This window comes from Equus przewalskii, chromosome 24, assembly GCF_037783145.1.
Source record: "Equus przewalskii isolate Varuska chromosome 24, EquPr2, whole genome shotgun sequence".
Classification (NCBI taxonomy): domain Eukaryota; kingdom Metazoa; phylum Chordata; class Mammalia; order Perissodactyla; family Equidae; genus Equus; species Equus przewalskii.
The window spans coordinates 31,848,498-31,868,014 of NC_091854.1; the positions used below are offsets into that span (position 1 = coordinate 31,848,498).

Sequence of the window (19,517 nt, forward strand, 5' to 3'; positions counted from 1 at the left end):
CCGGGCCCTGCAGGCACTGACATCTCTAGAGAACCAGCTACACTGCCATTCTCAGTAGCAACCTTCACTCCATAAGCTGCAGTATTCCCCAAACAGCCAGAATTGGGAAAAGATGGGCAAATCAAGAAAGGGGAGCTATCTGGCCCCTGCCTCCATTTACATGGCCCACCAGAAACCTGTGAGTCTTAATCTAGATTTATTTCCTCTGTTAAAACATAAAGGACAAGTGGTCAGGAGCAGGTCCATACATTTTTCTCTGACTTTCATTAGACGGGGAATATTTTCGTCTGAGACGTCAGCATAACCTGGAGGAAAAGACAAAAAAAAACCTCTCTGAGAGCGAACCACAGTGCTACCCCGACGTGACACAGGACCGCGCCTCCTGACCAGCCAGCCACCTGCTGCCACGTGTGATGAGACTCCCTAAAAGCCATCAAAATAGGTTCATCTTTCCCATTCTACATTATCATCTCGCATATTTCACATCTCACACAGACTCTGTGGGGAAAGGAACACGACTGTTAGGTAATGTAGCTGAATCCCTCAAGGGTGAAAGAAAACTGGACTCGCTGCATAAACCATCCCACAGGAGGAATCGAAGCAGAGATGAGGCTGACTACAGAAGGCGGAGCCCAATAAACTGACTCGAGTGCTTTATTTTGTAAAACCCCCTGGTCCAACATCCAAGTTTCGTAAAAATGTCTTTTCATCCATTCGTTTTAAAACAGCATTAATCGTGTGTCTGGTGCGGTGCTATGAACTGGGAATACTATGATGAATAAGGCTTTGTCCCTGTGCTCCAGAAGTTTGCAGTCCAGCAGGAGTGAGACTATCTAAGAAAAGCATTCCCATACAGTGTGATAAGGGCCAGGGCCAAACAGCGTGGCAGCCACAGCATCGCACCGCTCAGCTGCATCACCGGCCACACCACATGGTCTAACTGAAGTTAATTAAAATAATGGTTTTCACTGTGCATACCCAGTGATTTCACCTATGTTATCTGATTTCATCCTCAATTAAGCCATCACAAGAAAACATTCTTCCTAGGAAAAAACACCTGAGCTGACTCTCAAATCTATTCCTTTCAAGTTATGTAAAAGAACACCTGGAATTTCACAGAAAATAAATTTTGGTTCAGAAAGGAAACGGTTTATGACAAACTAAGATATTTCATGAGATAAACCATAGCTTCTCCATAAAGACTTCTCAATAAAATAGTTTCCAGCCACTGCACAGGCTTAGTCTGGAAGAGCAGACTCCATAGCTAAGGAGAGGCACTTTCTGATTCTGGAAGGAAACTTTTAAGGAAAGGATTAGAAGCAAAAAACTAAGACAAAAACAAAAACTGAGGTCTCCAGAACTCCAAGGGAGGGAGAAAGCGTCCCCATCCTAAATTTGACTGACAAGAGGAAATTCACCCCATTCTCATCATACTTGATGCAGAAAAGCAGAGCTCTTATTTTCGAAGGAAACCACTTATCCACGACACTCCAGTGGAAATAACATGCTCAGGCATCTGGGGAGCCGTCGGAGACACCTCAGTGGGTCCTGCGCTGAGCAGCCACATTCTCCGGCCACATTTCTCAATGTTTGATACTTGCATTACCCCAGCAGGAAACGAGCAGTCTTTGAATGGAGGGTTTTGTTCAGAATTCTAATAGCTTCCAGCATTTGCCCCAGACCACAAGGAGTACACCAAATTTACTTAGACATCCAGGCCAGACGTGAAGAATTTCTCTGTCAGATCTAGTAAGCTCCACCAATTTAACATTTTTGGCTTCTCGTGGGCAAAGAGAAGACAGCCAAACAGCACTGTGCCGGGGGGCACGCTGGTGACATGTGGCAGTTCTTGAAAGAAAATTAATGAACACCACCAGAACCCTTCTGCCCGCTCTGCTCTCCTCATTCGTGGGACAGAAGCAAAGTGTTAGCAGTTGGGGCAACCAGGCAACTGCAGCTCCTGAAAACAGCTCCAAGGTCACTTATCCCCCCCAAGACTTGCCACATCTCATTGTCGGCTTTCAGGACGACCTCGCTGTGAAGCTTGTTGACTTAAACAGAGAGCCATCATTTGTTCCATTCAACAATTTTGTCCTTGTTAATCTAACAAATAAAAAGGCACCACTGCAGCCTCTAATGCAGTCACTATGTACACTAACTATGTACAGTCAAATCCATCCAAAGAGATACCGGTTTGGTGCCTGCTGGGTACCAGGCACCGCACCAGGCACATCACATCTATTAATTTAAGGATGATGATGATGATGATAATAATCAAAACAATAATATTATTATAGCATGATGTTATATATTATTCATAATACATTATTGTAATGATAACAATAATAATAACAATCAATCAACAACAATCATTTAGCAAGTGCTCGCGGTGTGAAAAGCCTATGGGAAATGTATCAACATGTCTGTATCACTCCTCACAACGCTCCCAGCAACGTATAATTACTACTTTCCCCTTTTATAGTGAAGAAAAGAGGATTCCAAGAGATTAGACAAACTTGCCCAAAGTCACCCACCTTGTAGACGCCAGAGCTGGGATCTGAACCCAAGCCCGTCTCCAAAGGCAACGCCTGGGCATCGCTAAAGGAGGTCACGCTGACATAACCTGGAACCCCTGTTGTCGCGTATGAGGATGAGACAGACAGTGAGGGAGCCCTGCTCACAGCAGAAGAGACACGCTGGTTACATTACTCATCGGGACCAGAAGCGCAACTAAACCACTTTGTGGGAGAGTGTTGTCATCTCTCAGGTACCCGGACCAGCACAGCACATGTGACCCGTTCTCATCCCTGAAAAGAACAATCTCGAGTAATGAACCGTAAACGGAGACAAGGACAGACAGGTAACACGAAATAACACAACTGTCAGAACGACAACATCTTTAAAATGCTTCCCTGGCAGATACACTCGATTTCAGTGACCTGAAGCGAAGTTGCCTATGGGGGTGTGTGTGTGGGTGAGTGTGTGTGTGTGTGCATGCACGCGCGTGTGTTTCCTGTTGGATTTTCTAGTTTTACCTCCGTTCTCATGTTAGTATACGGTAAAACATTCTTTACAAGGTTTTGAAAGGATTCATCTTAACAAAGAAAACATTCATAAAAGTTAAATGAGAAACTGAACTCACGGGTTGGATGGGTAATAAAAAGCTTACAGACTTCTGATTTCTGAACAGAACCAGGAAGGAAGAGGTAAAATGAAACAAAAGCAAAAACCTCAAAACCTTGAGGTTCCAAAATTTCGAGAGGAAAACATGATTGAAAATTTTGGAAGGCTTCAAGGAGAGAAAAAGGCACTGTCCAATTGTACATCAGCACCAAAGCTCCGAGAGGCGGGGGACATGTGTAAAGTCCGGCTCTTCCAGGTTCCCGCAGTGACTCAATGGTTCAATAAGTAGTCATGGCCAAACTCCCAGCCCCAGGGATTAATCCAGATTTAGGGCTGACGAGGACGTGCACAGCTAGAATCCTGCCAATGACGGGGTAGGAGCTCCTCTGATAATGTGCAGGAAACCATCCAGAGGTCCCTCCCCACTCACAGCAAAACAACACACACGGACACTCAAATACGATTTGCACACAATTTCCAAGGGTCCATTAGTCACCTGAGACGTGGAGTCCAGACTAGGAACCCTTGCACACAGTAAGAATGCTTACACTTGAAGATCTGGCGGAGTTTAGAGCCACAAGCCAGATGATTCAGCTGCTGTCTTATTCTGCGGCCTCACAACAGGCCAGTCTCTCCAGGTTCTCAGACGTGAGCTGAGGGTGAGTGGCTCTCATTTGGGCGATGGTGCAGCCGTTAAAACGTGGCTGCCGGAGGCAGGCTGCCAGAGTTCCAGTCCTGCCTCTGTGTCTTACAGCTGTGCAATCCTAAATAAGTTTAACTTATCCCCCTCGTTATCTCTGAGAGAGGGACTGATAATAACTCCTACTTCAAAATGTCGTCAAGATTAAAGGAGTCTTTATATGGAAAGCACTTAGAACAACACCCACCTGGCACAGGGGCAAACACTAAATAAATGTTACTGTTATTACTCTATGGTCCTTTCTAGGGAAAAGGAAGATGACCTAATCTAATAGTTCATCTCAGAGAGGCTCCATAGAACTACAGAGAAGGGAAGTTCATGCTGGCCTTAATTTTTATGCCCCATATCGAATCATTTGTCCATTTCTGCTATCTTTGCACAGCTGACCATCTGGTTAACCGAACGAGTATCATCATCTATGTCTCCATACAGTGGCAGTGTTGGGTGTTAGAAAATTTAGTTAGCCTGTGAGATTCATCACAGAGAACGATTAAGAAAAACATGCCATCAGACTAATTGCTTTCCTTCATTTCAGTTTGTGAAGGCCTGCCCAGCACAGCTTCGGAGTCTCAGACCCAGAAAAGGTGATGAATTAGAAGAGACCTCAGTGATGGTGACCATCCTGTACATCCAGTCCAGCCCTCACCCTGGGCAGCGAGGGAGCCTACACCCAGAGGCGGGCGTGACTTGCCCGGACAGGCCCCGCGAGTAGGTGGCAGAGCCAGGAACTCAGACTCTTGGATGTGCGTTCGCTCGTCTGCCTCCTTCCTCTCGCGTGCCAACCCCTGGAGGCAGAACCCAGTCATACATGCCTTCCCACCTTGAGCCAGCCAGCACAGGAGACACCGGAGGCCACAACAAAGGGGGCTAACAAGAACCAGAGCGAGGCAGGGTCCTGGCTTCTTCTACGGTGCTATTTCCACCCCAAAAAGGAGACAGTCGTCTCATTCACTGAAAAGAAGACGACAGAGCAAAGCAGAGCAGACATCACGCCTGAGTATCCTGCTGGTCTGTGAGTCAGGGGGCCTGAGCTCTTATCCGACGTCTTCCCTAACCTGCTGTGTGACACTAGGCAAGCACTGAACTTTTCTTAGAAAGAGATGATGAGGCAAGCTTGATAGAGCTGGAAGAAGTCAGATTTTATGAGGGCAGAAGATAGAATTAAATAATAAAGGGTATAGTTAACTGTACGTCACTTTATCTTTCTATTATATTTAATAATTCTTGAAAGGCTTCTTTGTACATTATCGCTTAAGCTTCATGGTAACCTTGAAGGAGGTCAGGAAATACAGCCCCATTTTACGGACGATGACACTGAGGCACAGAGGGGCCACGTGTTCACATCAGAGTTAAGGACAAATACAACCTAGACCAAGGGGCAGAATTCACAGTAAGGAAAGGAAAGGATACGCTTGATGGTATGAAGGGCCCAAGAAGAGGCAGCCTGTAGCTTCCAGTTGGAGTTAATGAGCCATGGAGCCTGGTCAGCACTCCCTAACCGCCCACTCTCTTTGCTCGAAATTCTATGTTCAAACATACGCCTCCCACAGCCGCAAAAAGATCGACAGGTTACAGGAGGCACAAAGTCAGGACATCTGGCGGACGGTGAGACACATGGGGGAGGAAAGCCACTTGAGATGCATCTGCCGACAGCAAAACAAAGTGCACATCCAAGCATTTCACTGAAACCACATAGGAAGAAAGATCCTGAAATGTGAAAAATGACAGTAAATGGAAATTACGTGATACCCATTATGTATTGCTTAAACTGAATTTAAATGTCAATAAAATTCACTTTCTTTACAGAATATTCCATTTTAAAACTTTATTTTAGTAGACCTCAGCAAATACACAGAATCAACTCTTGAGGAAGGGCCACTCCACCCCCAACCCCTCTATTATCACAGAAAGCCCAAGGCGACCTCCTGCCTAACTGGAATTTGTCATTTAAGAGTGCCCCCAAATCTTTTCAAACACCTTCTCGACATCCTGATAGCTTCCCGCTTTACTGATGAGGGCCACCATCTCAAAACAGAATCCCAGACAGCTGGATTTCCCCGATTTCCTACAGCTGGCCCTCCTGAAGATTCGGTACTCACGCAGGCTGGGGCAGAGCAATACGCAGGAGAAGGGAGCAAGACAGGAAACCCAAAAGCAAACCAAAGGACTGACTATTAACAAAATGGAAAACGTTACTCTCAATTTGCACACGCAGCATTTGATCATTTCTCCCTCAAACTCATGAGAACCATAAAGATAAAAGCTTTGGCAGCCACACCTCAGTGTGCAGGGTCGTGTCATCACCAAGCTTTAATAACGTCCTCATTCTGCTGGGGAGCACTGCGGGAAGAGGCAGGATGGAGCTCCTGGGCTCAACAGTCCAGATTCCTCCCTGAGAGCTGTGCGCTTCCCCGGAGGAAAGCTCCTTTCCAGAGAGAGAAAACCTTTTATCTTCCGGTCCAGCCATTTTCAAGACAACCTAACCTAGTCCACTCAGCACTTCATCAGGCAAAACCGAATCTTTTGGCCACGAGCAACTCTGTGTCGAGGTGAGGGAGGAGATGGCAGAAGACACGTCCTTTCTTAGATGTTAAAGATCGCACACCCTCCTAGCCATCCATCCTTATTGCAAGGGACGGCCACACAACTGAGGAATTTGTCCTCTCTATTGCTTTTGCTCAAAACACTATCTGCTGGCCAGAAGACTTTCACACGTTGCCCACCACCAGACTATACCCGCCGATTCCTTTTAACTTCTTCCTGATTTTCCACTGCAGAGTCTCATTAACTGCTTTGCCTCCCTGACTGTTACTTTACACTGTCGGAACTTCCCCCACCCTAAGGCGTTTGCTATTAGGTATTTCTCTTTAGAGACGGCACACGAAATCCATGACCAATTAAACCCAAAGAGGTGTGTTGCCCAGTTACGTCACACATCACTCAGGGCCCGGCAGAGTGGTGGCGGCAGGCCCGAATTTTAGAACAGTAACCGTAATCATAATAATCATAGCTACTTACTCTGACCTTGTGTGCCAGGGATCTTAATGTGTGTGGACACATGCATGACACAGCACGATTCTGCATGATGAGGAGGAACACGGATTCTGCTCTCTGATGGGCCTGGGTTCAGCTCAGAGCTCGGCCACTGAGGCCATTTTCTTACGCCTTCTGTGCCCCGTGCTCCTCAGCTATAAAATAAGCCCATTCACAGGAGATACCTCACAGGGCTATTCTGAGGACCCCATAAATCACCAGCATACGGCGCTTAGCCCAGGGCCTAATTCATACTGACACGTGGCAGCTACCCCGTCATCCCCATTGTAAGAGGTGGAGACCGACGGTCAGAGCTAGCACAGGACACGGCTGGGATCACATCCACATCAGCCCAGCCGTGAAGCCCTCGCCCCTCCTGCTGCCTCGCGCTGACCGGAACATCGGTGGCGGCCTGACCAGACTGCCCAAGCTCCTCCCACGGCATCTCTCTGCAGGGAACCGGCAGGCGTGACCTGCTGCTCTGACACGAGCTCCACGTTGTACGCATTTCTGAATCCCCAGGCCTGGAGCGGCACCTGCAGAGGGAACGCTTGTTTGTTGAATGAATGAATGACTAAGGCAATTCAAGTACAGTAATAATAATCGCTAAGTAGCATGAACTGTGTGCTGGGTACCATGCTAAGAAATTAATATATAATGACACTGATTATGTATTTAATATTTAATTTAAAAAATCAAATAGCGTCTGTAGAATGACTCAAGGGGCAGAGAAGAGGGAACAGCTTATCCTCATTGAATAGGAGCCACTTAAGGTGGCCTTTAAAGGACAGAAAGAACTCAATGGAATTTGTAGAGGCAGTGGAGGGCATCAGACAAAGGGCCACGTGGGTGACGGCCAAGAGGTGAGTAAAGAGCCGGTTGTCATGAATGGCCTGAGAAGGAGAGCAAGACCAGGTGAGAGGGAGTCTGTGGAGGAAGAGAAAGAGATGCGATTAGAGGCTACAGTAAGGCCAGTCCAAACGCGGCCTCCAACACCAGGATGGGACGGGCCTTGACTCTGCTGAGACGGGAGAAGCTAAGGAAGCTGCTGGTAGCAACAGGGCACAGAGACACAGCATTCTGCTCCAAGTCTTCAACACAACAGACAAATGTTGCAAAGAAACTGAATTTGACTTCGGGAAGGCAGACAGAAGCATCAGAGTCCCCAAGACAGAACGGACGGATCCTCATCTTCACGGGGCTGCTCTTCAGGGAAACACTGACCGGGATAAGGGCGACTGCCCTTCTTAAAACCACTCGACACCGGAACCCCTACCAGTCAGAAAACGGAGTCAGAGGGTCCTCAGACAACTGTGCTGCGCCCCGCAGAAGGGCACCCAACCGGGGAGCAAGTGAGGCCAATTCCACCCAGGACTCCTCGGCCACACTGAGCCTGGTGGCACGGGACGCAGACACACAGTGGAAGGGGTAGCTTTCCTAACTAGTCCAAAGGCACCATAAGGCTTGGGGCTATCCTAACAAACAGTCTAATTTCTTACTCAATTAGCCCATCTCACATCGCCAGACTGCACGCATTTAGACCCGTCACCTGGAGATTTAAAGAGTCACTGGAGAAGCACGCTGATCCATTCACTCATACGCTCCACAGCCATGCACTTCTTTCTCTACAGAGCGCTGCGCTCAGAGTGGGAGGTATCAGAGCTGACCGTCTAACAGACAAAACCACGAACATAATAAACAGTAGGGTGAAAGAGAATAAGGATCCTAATTAGCATTCCTGACAGCATCCAGAAGCTTGCTGCCTAGGTCATGGTCAGGGCAGCCGTACCAGACCCGCAGAGGAAAAAGTCCAATCCCCTCATCTAAACAAGACAGAAGGAAAAACACCACCATCATCAGATTTAAATACAAAGGACACTGGAAAGTTAAACTCAACTAGTACTTTTGGAGGCAACACAGTTTACTCTTTTAAAGCAAAAAGTCAGATTTTTAGAACTAGCAAGGTCTAATCTTGGTTTAGCCACAGAATCACTGTGCCATTCTAGGAAAATATGCAAAATATCCCCAGTCTCCATTTCTGCATGAGGGAGAGTGAATCAGTCACTGAGCGCAGAATGAGACATCCTTAGCCCACGCAGTGTCCTGCTCATTAAACCACCACTCTGCCTTGGCCGTGGATTAGAAGGGGGAAAGACAGAGACGCCTTTAAGCAACTCGATCGCCAGGCAAGAACAGTAAAAACAAAGGAAAGCAGAAGACTGCACTTTAAGTCAAGAAAACACCATTTCAGGAAAATAAGCATTTAGCCTAAAAGCAAAGGAACGCACGTTGAAGCTTAGAGGAGAAGCTGCTAAGTGAGAGATACGGATAGAAGGACTCCACGTGTCTGTCTGTTGGTGGACAGTCAGTGGAGCTCGCTTCAGGGACAGAGGGCTACCCTTTAAATTAGGCTGGGAGGAGGGGTTCCTATGTGCCTGGAACTATGACAGATGACTACATTTATTACTTCACTTAATCCTCCTAACAACTGGCTAATTAGACCTCATTATCCTTACCTCACAGAAAAAACCCTGTGTCTAGAAGAACACAAGCCTCAAGCCACTTCCATCTCGCCAACGCTGCACTGGGGTGGGGGAGGACTCCAGAGGCACCTCTGGTAACCGAAAGCTGCTGAGGAAGTGAACAGGATAGTCTTAAGAGGCTTACCAAATATAGTTCACTCTACCATCTCTAGCAGACCCAAATATAGTGTGGACTTGCACTTGACCTTGGCCCCAAAGGCACAAATCCGCTGTCAATTGTCTCCAGTTGATAAGAATGCACAGACTCACAGCTATTTGCAGACCGGCTGCAGTCTACTCGGGTAACAGATATCCCAGCACATCCAGCATGAAACAGGCACTTGAGATAAGCACACTCCGCGGCACATTTCAGACTTGGGGTGCTCCGCACCCGAGGCTCCGCCGTAAAGCGGGAGACCTAAACGTGAGTCTTCACGTTGTTTGTCTACAACATGGCTATTCTGTTCTTAGTTTCTTGATGTCCACATTTCATTTCGAGCATTAATTAGGTGGCTTTTACAAACCACATTCGAATGAGAGGCTACAAAAAATAAACAGATAAAAATTAGGTCCAAGCCATCAAAAACAATTGATTACTTAGAAATGTAAAAGAGGGGCCGGCCCGGTGGCGCAGCGGTTATGTTCGCACGTTCCGCTTCTCGGCGGCCCAGGGTTCGCTGGTTCGGATCCTGGGTGCGGACATGGCACTGCTTGGCAGCCATGCTGTGGTAGGCGTCCCACGTATAAACTAGAGGAAGATGGGCACGGATGTTAGCTCAGAGCCAGGCTTCCTCAGCAAAAAGAGGAGGACTGGCAGTAGTTAGCTGAGGGCTAATCTTCCTCAAAAAAAAAAAAGTTAAAAAAAAAAAAGAAATGTAAAAGAGACTTCAACTGCATATATAAAAACACACAGTTAATCTCTTTTCTGTAAAAAAAAAAAAAGCTTCCAAAAGTTGTTGATAAACTGATACTTTGAAAATTGAATCCTATTTGTTCACTCATTGATTCAGCAAATGCTTATCGAGCAACGGTTAAATGCCTGGGACTAGGTTAGGGGCTGGAAACGCTAAGATAAGAGACAGTCCCTGCCCTCAAGGAAATAAAATCTAGTGGGGAAAGAGGGTAAACCTGTCACAACAATGCAGGGAGGCGAGGGGTGTGCTGAGCAGCCGCAAGCACGGTACCACGGGAGCACAGCACCACGGGAGAACAGCAGAGGGCTCCTTACCCGCCCCCTGGACTCAGGGATGGTGAGATTTGGAAGTTGGGGGATGGAGGATAATTCCAGACAGGAAAAATAAAATGGGTCACTTCCACTTCTGGCCAAGATGGAATACCAGGGACAGGTGTGAAGACCTAGATAACAAGCATTGAAGGGGAGTGACCTCTGAGAGAAGGGCAAAACGAAGTGAGTGCCACGAGTCCACCAGCTTACCTGAGAGTTTCTGGACGGAGGAGTTGGGGGGCGGGGGACTCAGTGGCCTTCCTGAGTTGAGTAAAGGGAGCTAACAGTCCAGGCAGAATAAGGCAACCAGCGTCCAGCAGACACAGTGCCAGAGTCAAATATGTGGAGAGATCGTGCAGATGGAAGAGACCTGGATTTTTATATGTTACCAATAAATAAAAGTGTTAATTAGAAAAAAGAAAAAGAAAGAGGGGAAAGAGGGGCAGAGTAGCAGAGAAGGGAGAGCTGCACAGAGACCCACCGGGAGTCAACGTCAACGCTGAGTTGGATACCGAGCAGTGCCGGCCATGAGGTAACCCCCAAAGGCTGCAGAAGGAAACACCCACAGGACGTTCCCACCTGGAAAACTTCGTGACTCCCCAGGCCTGGGGCTGAGTACGTGGAGGGGTCTTGTCTTCGTCATGGGGAGTAATGAGCCCAGGACTGCCGACCGCTCCAGACCTGCCCAACAAATCTTAAAGGCAAGACCCAAAAGAATCAGACTGCTTCCAAGCAACTTAACTTTGCCCAGAACAAAGACACAAACATCCAGCCCCCAACACAGTGCCGCTTACAATGTCTGGCACCCAATCACAAGTTAGTAGGAAAGTTTGACCCCTGATGAGGAGAAAACCCATCAAAACTGACCCAGATGTTAGAATTAGAGGCCAAGGACATTAAAACAGTTCTTAGAACTATATTCCATATGTTTAAAAATTAAGCGAAGACATTGAAGATATAAAAAAGACCCAAATCAAACTTCTAGAGATGAAATCTACAATGAATAAGATGGAAAATACACTAGATTAGGTTAACATCAGATTAAATATTGCAGAAGATAAAGATTAGTGAACTTGAAAACACAAAAATCGAAACGACCCAAAACGAAAGAGAGAGAAAATAGAACTTAAAAAGTAAACAGAAAAATATCAAGATTTAATTATTTTATCTTATTAATAAACATTAATATTTATCCCTGTCCTTAAATAATTTACAAACTTTATGTAGAAAAAATTGTAATAAAAAAGAAAAGAAAATCATAAAATATTTGAAAAACAGAAAATATTATAAAACAGAAAAAAATGTCACAAGGCACCACATAATTACCAAATAGCACACCTAACTGATCAGAGGAAAGGAAAAAATTATTTCAGGCTGGGGGGATCAGGCTAAGACGGGTCAAGAGGAAACAGGTGAATCGTCTGTTTCGTAAATGGAGATTTTCACGTAACTTACAGCACTGTTCATTAGTATATGTTTAGAAATGCAACGCTTTTCTTCCCGGTTCATTCACCAATTACTGAGCACCATCTATGTGCCAGATACTAGCTAAGCACAGACACGTTGTGTCTCTACCCACGATGGGTCATAATCCAGAGAACGCGAAAGAAAGAGATGGCTACTGGCCACCGGGCAAGACGGGCTCTCAAGGAAGTGTGCCTGGAATGTTGTGACAAGGGCATTAACTCTGCTCGGGAGAAGAAACACACAGAGAAGAAATTCACAAGACAGAGAGCTATCACCTATTTCTAAAATCTCCAGATTTTAGCCAAATGTGCTTCCAGATTTGGCTGCCACGAGCTGCTGGAAAATAAGTAGAAAAGTCTACCCTGGAAAGAAGCAGGAAGGCAAGCCGTTTTTCACGTGATTTCAATGCGCTAATCCCGGGAGGACGAAGCCAGGAGCCTCCTCCTGCCTCCAGGCGAGCAGCCACGCCCGCACGGTGCTGAGAGCTGGATCAGCCCGGACAAGTTTGCTGAGGGATGACTTACGCAGATGGGCAGCAGGACAGTGATGTGTCAGTCTCAGAACAGAGCCTCAGTGAGGAAAAACTCAAAGCAAGAGATGGCATGAGGGTGGAGACCTGACATTTTCATTAAAGAACAGACATTTCATTTTTCCTGAAGCTAGCAGTCATTAAACACTGCGTTCCGCAAAGCCAGAAGGAAGTTTCATGATCACAGAGTCAAGAGTCATATTTTACAGATGGGAACACAGAGACCCAGACTGAGCAAGAGGCTGGACCGAGGCCACAGAGAGGGTTAGCCAGCGTGTGAGTTAAAATTCATGTCATTCCACCTCTGGGAAGCTGGCGAGCTTTGCAGGAAGTCTCGTTGCCTTCATCCATCTCTGACGGTGAACTAATTTGTGCTGCGACTTTAAGAGAGAATTATGCTAATATGAGAAAGGTGTATTTGGATGTGGAAATGGATGCTTTATAACAAGCCTTGGTTTAATGATTCTACTAAGAATGAGTGTCTCACTAAGAAAATCTGACACTGGGAAAAATTTTCATTCGTGTTCCATCTAAAAGGAAAAATTCCTTAATACGCCCCGGTGCATGGGCTTGGTGTTCAACTTATAGTCGATTTTGTCAAGAAAACAAGGTATGGGAACAAAGCCTAAGCTAAGACTCTCACTCTGTACGTTGTAGATGTTGGATCTCGGGCCGGAGAGTCAACCTCTCAGTTTTCTCATCTGTAAAATGGGGCTAACGTAGCACCTTTTCCTAAGTTTTGATGAGGAAGTCTCAGCGAGATAACCAGGTGCCAAGCACACTGTCAGGCACATCACAGGAGGTCAAAAAACATTCGAAGCAGCTGTTGCTGCAGTTGGTGGCTGTGATGGTGAGGGCAGAGGAGTTGTGACTGTTATTTGTATCTTGAGGCTCATCTACACTGGACATCTTTTTTCCTCCTGGGTCTCACAGAGAAGTCAGGTGCATACAGCCCAGGCACTGACAACACTTTATTCTTAGAATTCCTCTCCTTAAAGGTTTGTGCTTTTCCATGGGAGCCGGCCCCATGCCATAGTGGTTAAGTTTGGCGCATTCCCCTTAGGCAGCCAGGACCCCAGGCACAGACCTACATGAGCTGTGGCAGCATCCCACATACAAAACAGAGGAAGATTGGCACAGACGTTAGCTCAGGGCCAATCTCCTCAAGCAAAAGAAAAGTTAGTGCTCCTCCATAAATTTAAACCTTACTCAACATTACCACAATTATTTATCTTATAATAATAATAGTTACTCTTCTAAGTCTGAGAGGTGCTAATTTTTTTGCCACCTTATGCTGTAAACACTGGGCCGTAGAGCTTGGTAACAAAACAGGAGAGTATCTTTCTCCATCTCTGAAGTGTCTTCACGTAAAAGCTGAACTCTATTACAAGTGTCAGCCTGAGTTGCCCAGGGTGAAAGTACGTGGTAACACTGGACCATCATGCTACAGACGTGTACTAAAAGTCAGATGTGAATTCAACAGCTACTCTCTTCCAGTGAAAACTGTCTGGTTCGTTTTTGAATTTTTTCCCTTCCATCAATACCCAAAGGAACTGGTTTGCATTAGTGAGCAAGTGCCCACAAAGGTTTCTTCCTCTTCTGGACAATTAATTTATATCCTATAAGACAAATATTGGCACATCTGGACAAACTCAGCATGAGTTTAAAAACCATGAAATTTCCCAAGGCATCTGTGAATAAAACACCTCTCCAAGCTTTGCAGGGATGACAGACCGAGGGAGGCGTGGGGCGAGAGGCGGGGGCCTGGAAAATGGTCCTCTCCGATGATGTGAAGGGTTGTCATATGAAAGACAGAGGAGAGTTCTCATGCTGAGAGCTCAGGAGGCAGAATAAGAACAACAGTGTGGAAAAGCTGCAGGGGTGGCTTCCGGCTCGATGGAAGGAGAGCTTCCCAGGGCCAGGGTGCGGTGGGCACACCTGGAGTGGGACAGGCTGGGGCAAAGCCAGGCAGCACACGGGTCAGCTCCTCATGTGGGGCCAGCTTCTCAACCCATCTGAGCCCTCAACTCTCCATCAGAATAGTCAGTCCCATTCTGCGGTTGCTCCAGAGTTGAAAGAAAATATACATATTTGATGCTCAGTATATGGTAGGCGTTACGATGAGTCCACTCTTAGTGTGACCTCTGACAAACAGTATGGGTTCGTCAGACGCCTTCACAACAGGATAATCTGCAAGATCTAAGAGTTAAAATTTCTCTAGGCCCGCTGTCCACCTTCTCTTTCGGTCCTAAAACCTACTGAGAACTCATGTCACTCTGCGCCCAGCTGTGCCACTGCTACTAAGGGAAGATACCGGGCGAGCAGTTTTCCATCTCCCCTGGATCTTTCCAACAGCAACAAAGAAAGAAAAACACTTCTCAGCCACCAACTTAAACCCAGGAAAGGATTACAGGAATTATCTAAGAAATTATCACAAATCATTCTTCACATACAGGTGTTCCCCCCTTTGCCGAACACATGTTTTGTGTAAATCACATTCTTTTTCCTACCAAATGAGCTTATAATTGATTGCATATGTTTATTACTTTATTCCAAGAATGTTACTATATGACCATTATAGCAAATGTGAAAAACAGGAAAATGGGGCAGTGAGGGGATGGTCAGGCACAGGATGTCCCTTCTTACTATTTCTTCCCTGTCGTCTTTGTGCATGAGTGGCAGCGATCTTTTTCTCCATAATTTTAATTTAGATTACAATTTCAACAGTGACTGTTTAGCATTTCTCGCTGCTCTTAACTTAGTGACGCATTAAGTTCCTCTCTTCTCAGGACAAATTGAGCAGAGGTGATTCGAAAACATTTTAAAGTACCAAGGGACATTACTACTTAGAAACATGGAATTTTATAACCAGAAAAAAAACAAATCAACACTTGAAGAAAGAACGACTAATGCCACCTCTCATTTTATAGATGAGGACACTAAAGCCCAGAGACAAGCTGGCAGCGGCCTCTGCTCGAGCAGAGCCCCAGGTCTCCGTCCTGCCTGGCCAGCACAAAGAATCCAGTGTGAGTCAGGCCATAGTGACCCTGCTTCTCACCCCCGACACAGGTTCTATGAGTTTGGATTTTGGGTCTTCATCTTCCTTGGAAAGGTCTGTTAACGTGTTCTGTGTACCATGGATGCAGAGCAAACTAATTCAGGCCAAGGTAGGCTTGATGGGGATGACTCCACCCAGGCAGAAACTTGAACTGCCCTACAACATGGCCAGAACAGGAGGGAAAGGAGAAACCCTGTCTTTGCTCTGCCATCTTTGCTCCACTTCTGACATATCTTTATACATCCAAATTATGAGTTTATCTCATACCCATGAAATGAGCAAAAACTAAAAGTATTTCCAATACCAAGAGCTGGAAAAGGTGAGGAGAACAGGAACTCACATACTGCAGGCAGGAGCTCACACTGGCACAAGGCAGTGGAGCGCAATTCAGCAACATCTAGCCAGCCGAGGACATGCATTCTCCATCATATTCCTAAGCAGAGAGCCTAGAGAAATTTTCCCACATGTTCACAGAGGACAGGTCAAAATTTTTCAGAGCAGCGTTGTTTATAACACAGAAAAAAATAAAAACGAGAATTACATTAATTGTGAAACGGTCACATAATAGTTATTGCACAGCAGCTAAAATAACTTCTTGGATTAACATGAAGTTTCTAAATTAACAAGGTTAAATATCAAAGCATAATGTCGAGCAAAAAAAAAAAAAGCAAGCTGTGGGGGATCAGGTACGGTAAGCTACCACGTACACAAAGTTAAAAGAAATCGGCAGAGCAAGACCACGCATCATGAGTGGGTTTATACCTACGGAGCAAAAGTATAAAAACATGCATAGGAACAAAAAGACACTAAATTAAGTTGAGAGGTTACCTCTGGAGGAGAAAAGAAGCAGGATTTAGGAAGGGGGCATGGGGAGCTCCAGTTGTATCTGTGCTGTTTTATTTCTTTAAAGAATCTGCAGCAAATATGGCAAAATGTTTGTATCTGAAAGGGAATTTTGTCATTTTTGTTTGCTTTTCTGTATACTTAAGATATTTCAAATTTTTTCCTTTTTAAGATTGGCACCTGAGTTAATAACTGTTGCCAATCTTCCTTTTTTTCTTGTTCTTCTTCTTCTTCTCCCCAAAACCCCCCAGTACATAGTTGTAGGTCCTTCTAGTTGTGGCATGTGGGACGCTGCCTCAGCGTGGCCTGATGAGAGGTGCCATGTCTGTGCCCAGGATCCGAACCAATGAAACCCTGGGCCGCTGAAGCAGAGCACACAAACTTAACCACTCGGCCACCAGCCGGCCCCTCAAATTTTTAAAAAGAGAACAAAGCATGCTGGCTTAGCCAGGGGTCGGTCTGGACATCCAGGTGTCTGAGAAGGTAGGAACAACAAGGATCCACAGGAACTAGGATTTTCTCATTTTAAAAAGTCTACCGGCCATCACAAGCTCCTTTGTACCCCCACGGCCACACAGCGCCTGGTCAAACGCAAGTACAGACTAAAAGTTGAATGAATGAATGAACAAACGATCAAATGAACTTTGACTAATAAAGATGGAAAAAATAGTTATTGTTAACAATTTAAAATTCAAACTATTTCTAAACAAAGGTCCACAGAGAGCTCGTCTCAAAGGCATCATTAGCAGAAAAAAATTGAAAACAAGTGGACAAAGTAACCTTTGAAGACTTTTTTCTATCCCTAAAATTCAGTGTTTCTTCCTTATTTCAGAAGCGGGCACAGCACTCGAACACATTCTGTTCATCTAAACGAGCAGGAGTTATCTGCCATCACAGACCCCAGGATACAGCAAATAGTCAGAAACATACATAAGCCTGAGGGTCAGTCAGTCACTTGACACGCTTGCTCTTCGGAGCCTTGAGTGAAAGATTTCCAGCATTTCTCGGCCCTGTTCACCAGGTGCATTGGGAGGCTAACTCATTCTGTCCTCATGAATACAAGTGCTTCTGGAACTGTCCTTAAATTGCTAGTATGTGACAAAAAGTTGCCAATGTGATCCTCATATTTCAAGCTCCTGGCCACTAAGAATACAGACACGGTAAAATCGACCAGAAATCGGCCACCATACATTTTTGCCGCTTTTCGTTTGTTTTTTTCACAAAAACTCAAGTGAATTTAAGAGAAACCAAATAAGATACAGGACACATTCACCCAGGCCTAGTAAGTCAATCCAAAAACAGTAGTTTAAAATAGTGTAAGCAAAGAGAATAATTTAAGAAAGTACCATGGGCCTCCGCTATCCTAAATGAGGTGGGTGTTTCCTACTTTCTTCTTTACGTTATTAAAATATTAATTTACTTTCAAATATAATCCTGGAGCTTCCTTCACAACACCTTCTCCAGGGAGGGGGCGGCCTGCATTTATAGCATCCCTTTAAAGTTTAACAAAAGAAGGATTCAAATGGGGCTACCTCCACTCCGCCAGTCTTTTTTCAAACGTTGTAACAGGATCTTCCCGCAGCCACCAGGTCTGCTCTCCACACAAAGAAAGGCTGGAAAACATTTGTGCTCTGCTCCTGGAGTTAAAAATGAAGAAGCCTTTTCCTCTCCATCAGTTCTTTTTATTAATAAGGTGGCCACACTAAGCCAGAAATTATAACCATCTGCTTTAGCCATTAAACGCAGATTCAAAGGCCTAATGATAAAGTGACCTCTTTATTAATAACAGAAAGCGACAAGTGGCCATTTTCTCAGAGCCTGCAAGGAAATAAATCAATCCGTAAGCTCAGGTTGATGATCCACCTCCGAAACATGGCCTCTTACGTTTTCTCTTCTATTTGGCCTTCATGTTTTCCATAGTAGGTAACAAATGGGAGCTCCAGAAGTACCTATTCCACGAGTTTTGTTTATCTCTGCGTTGACGAAATTCCACTCACCGCCCGCCCCACAGAATTTGCAGACACTATCTTCTCTTCTCCCCATCACAAAAGAATTACCACCAGCATCGTCTCCCACTGAGGAGACACGTGGGACTTATTTCCTGCGGTGATTACGTCTGAACCCAGAGCTGGAACAAAGAAGGTGTGTGGGAAACCCGCAGAGCTGCAGGCGGGCATGCGTGGACCACTGCAGCTTGGAGTCTCACATTTCGGTAACACGGCCCATGTTTTCTTTAATTCGTATATTAGAATTGTAATTATCAAGTTGCTAAATGACGGTGGCTTTCAACTGAAGTGGGTTGTACCAACCCAACCTCGGAGGGCAGACAGAAGCCCTTTGTTGCCCTGCCAGACGCAGAAGACGCCGGCATGGCAGCATCCCCGGCCTCGCCTCAGATCCTTCTGGCAGGAAGCCTCCCCAGCCACCGAGAGCAAAGGAATCCCAGGAGATGAATCTCCTGGCCCTTGTCCAGGGGCTTTAGTACTGGAAGGACCAGAAAGACCTCTTTACAAACCTCATCTTTCTCCTAACTCAATCATAGGCTTGACCCCTGAAACACAGCAGAGGAATGAACGGCTGTAACTAAGCTGGTGCGCACAGGAGGAGTAGGAGTTCTTGGGTGGAAAACTTTATAGAGGATGTGGAAGACATCCCACCACAGAGGGGGTTCTGCAAGTACCATCTTCACTGCAAAGTGGAAATCCTCTGAAAACCCTTATCCCCAAAGCAAGCGACCAGCTCCTCTTCCGGCCAGCACCTCTCGCCCCACTCCCTCCTTCTTCTCTGCTGGCTTCCTCACCCTGGCTCCCCGCTCCCGCCACACTGGAGGAGGCAGTGCCATCCACCAAGGTAGAAAAGGCCTTGCAGGGCTGATGGGCAGAGGCTAGAACACGGCACTGAGTTCAACCAGGACCCTGGGCATCCACGTGAAGGGACATCAGGGAGCTCGGCCCGTCCACACCCTCACCCAAGGAAACTTCTCTCCAGCCAGAACCACACATGCACAAGGAGTGTGA

General features: G+C 46.0%; 1 protein-coding gene across 3 annotated transcripts in view; it reads right to left on the minus strand.

Moving 5' to 3' along the window:
* The window catches only part of ROR1 (receptor tyrosine kinase like orphan receptor 1), a 358,639-nt gene that overhangs the window by 279,282 nt on the left and 59,840 nt on the right, over window positions 1-19,517 (minus strand). The window contains exon 1 of one of the 3 annotated variants that reach the window (XM_070592683.1): window positions 18,033-19,227. The exons of 1 other annotated variant lie outside the window; for it this stretch is intronic. In XM_070592683.1, coding sequence (XP_070448784.1) covers window positions 18,033-18,237 — 205 coding nt within the window. In that variant the 5' untranslated portion in view covers window positions 18,238-19,227. Of the gene's footprint in view, window positions 1-2,534; window positions 2,735-18,032; window positions 19,228-19,517 lie in introns of those variants that run through there. One more of the 3 variants, XM_070592685.1, reaches the window with a different exon arrangement.